This window comes from Notothenia coriiceps, unplaced genomic scaffold, assembly GCF_000735185.1.
Source record: "Notothenia coriiceps isolate Sejong01 unplaced genomic scaffold, NC01 NC01_scaffold00024756, whole genome shotgun sequence".
Lineage (NCBI taxonomy): Eukaryota > Metazoa > Chordata > Actinopteri > Perciformes > Nototheniidae > Notothenia > Notothenia coriiceps.
This window is the reverse complement of record NW_011357457.1, coordinates 1-1920: the sequence shown is the minus strand read 5'-3', so window position 1 is coordinate 1920 and position 1920 is coordinate 1. Positions and strand designations below refer to the sequence as shown.

Here is a 1920-nt window from a genome sequence, read left to right as displayed (position 1 = left end):
GTGCTGTAGTTCCTATATAGCCCAACATTAGCCGCCTTTAGCTTAGCGGTGGTGTTGTGAAGTCATGTGACCGTGCTGTAGTTCCTTTATAGCCCAACATTAGCCTCCTTTAGCTTAGCGGTGGTGACGTGAAGTCATGTGACCGTGCTGTAGTTCCTATATAGCCCAACATTAGCCGCCTTTAGCTTAGCGGTGGTGACGTGAAGTCATGTGACCGTGCTGTAGTTCCTATATAGCCCAACATTAGCCACCTTTAGCTTAGCGGTGGTGACGTGAAGTCATGTGACCGTGCTGTAGTTCCTTTATAGCCCAACATTAGCCACCTTTAGCTTAGCGGTGGTGACGTGAAGTCATGTGACCGTGCTGTAGTTCCTATATAGCCCAACATTAGCCACCTTTAGCTTAGCGGTGGTGACGTGAAGTCATGTGACCGTGCTGTAGTTCCTATATAGCCCAACATTAGCCACCTTTAGCTTAGCGGTGGTGACGTGAAGTCATGTGACCGTCCTGTAGTTCCTTTATAGCCTCTCCAGCTTTTCACCTCAAAAATCATGTGATTTGAATCCACTCCAAAATGTTATGGGTTCTTCTTTCTCCCATGCTACACCCTTCTATAAATGTACATGAAAATCAAACCAGTATTTTTTAACTCACTTCCTTGATGGAGCAAAAAAATAAAGTTGGTTAAAAAATGGTGCTTATAAAAAACAGAGATAACAAAGCTTAAAAAACAGAAACGTCCTTTTAAAATATGCAGGAATCTAGCAGAGGAAATCCATAATGTGTTCATATGATGCGTTCGAGGTCCTGGCTGTAGAGGTCGAGCTCCTGGTACAGTATGAAGTGTTTCAGTCTGGGGGGGAAAATGTGCGAGTCCATGACTTCAGGTTTGTTGAGTCTCTTCAGGGTCAGACGCCTCCGGATCTCCAGTCTGCAGAGGTGCCGCAGGGAGCGAGGGCTGTCTGGAGGGCAAGGTAAAAAAGAATGGGTTTTACTTTATTAGTTCATTCTTCCATAAAACACAGAACTGAGGGATTAAACACAGTAATATAGAGGGCTTGTGCAGGAAAGAGACCACACATAAAGGGGCCATATTCAGCTCATTTTCAGGTTCACATTAGTATTCAATGTCTCTTCTGTGACATGTCTCCATGCTTTAATGTTCAGAAAGCCCTTTATTTTTCTCTTTTCACCCTCTGTCTGAAACCAGAGCCCCGTCTTCTCTGATTGGTTAGCTGGCTGGCTCGGTTGTGATTGCTCACAGCCACTTAGAGATGTCCCGCCCCTTGCCTATCACGTACGATGAGTTGGAGTATTAGTAAAAAAAGAAGCGAAAGATTTACATAGTGATGTTACTATAAGTAAACAAAGGAGTCCAATGGAGGCGTTTCAGGCAGGGGGAGGGGGGGATATGTGGGAGAGAAAATCCCACTCAAACCTATAGAACACATCAAAGGAGAGGGAAACCCCCAGAACAATTAAAGGGCCTCGTTTAAAATGATACTTCTTCATATGTTAGTGATGGCAGTCTTTGTAAGGCTTTGAACCTTGCCTCCAGCCAGATAATAATCTTGAATGAACTCACTGAGGATGTCGCAGATGTCGGGCCACTCTCTCTGTTTCTTCAGGAGCAGTCTGAGTTTGGAGCAGATCTGAACGTGGTTGACGTAGTCGAGCAGAGTCCGGACCACCGTGCCGGACAGATGCATGACGCAGCAGAGGCTCATGAACTCACAGAACTGCAGAGAGGACGGACAATCACAAGGTCAACAATGTCTTCTCTAGAAGTAACATTATATATAAATGTGCAACTCTTTCCAGTTTCCCCCCCTTTTTCTAACTTAGCTGATGTCACTTACTGGACTCTTCCCGTCCCAGAAGTTACGTTTCCATACAACAAAACTGCATTATCAATTATGT

At 44.8% G+C, this 1920-nt stretch overlaps 1 protein-coding gene across 1 annotated transcript; it reads right to left on the bottom strand.

Moving 5' to 3' along the window:
* Nucleotides 1-453: 453 nt before the first annotated feature.
* LOC104955741 (ankyrin repeat and SOCS box protein 15-like) lies at nt 454-1733 on the bottom strand. The gene is made up of 2 exons (XM_010783133.1): nt 1586-1733; nt 454-962 (listed from the first exon to the last, which is right to left on the bottom strand). The coding sequence occupies exons 1-2, from the start codon at nt 1725-1727 to the stop codon at nt 787-789; spliced, it is 318 nt and encodes a 105-aa protein (XP_010781435.1). The 5' UTR covers nt 1728-1733; the 3' UTR covers nt 454-786.
* Nucleotides 1734-1920: the final 187 nt, after the last annotated feature.

Coding starts and splice junctions, on each gene's coding strand:
- LOC104955741 (XM_010783133.1), bottom strand. CDS start 1,727: ATGAGCCTCTGCTGCGTCATGCATCTGTCCGGCACGGTGGTCCGGACT. Junction 963..1,585: donor CGACATCTGCGACATCCTCA/GTGAGTTCATTC, acceptor CTTGCCCTCCAG/ACAGCCCTCGCTCCCTGCGG.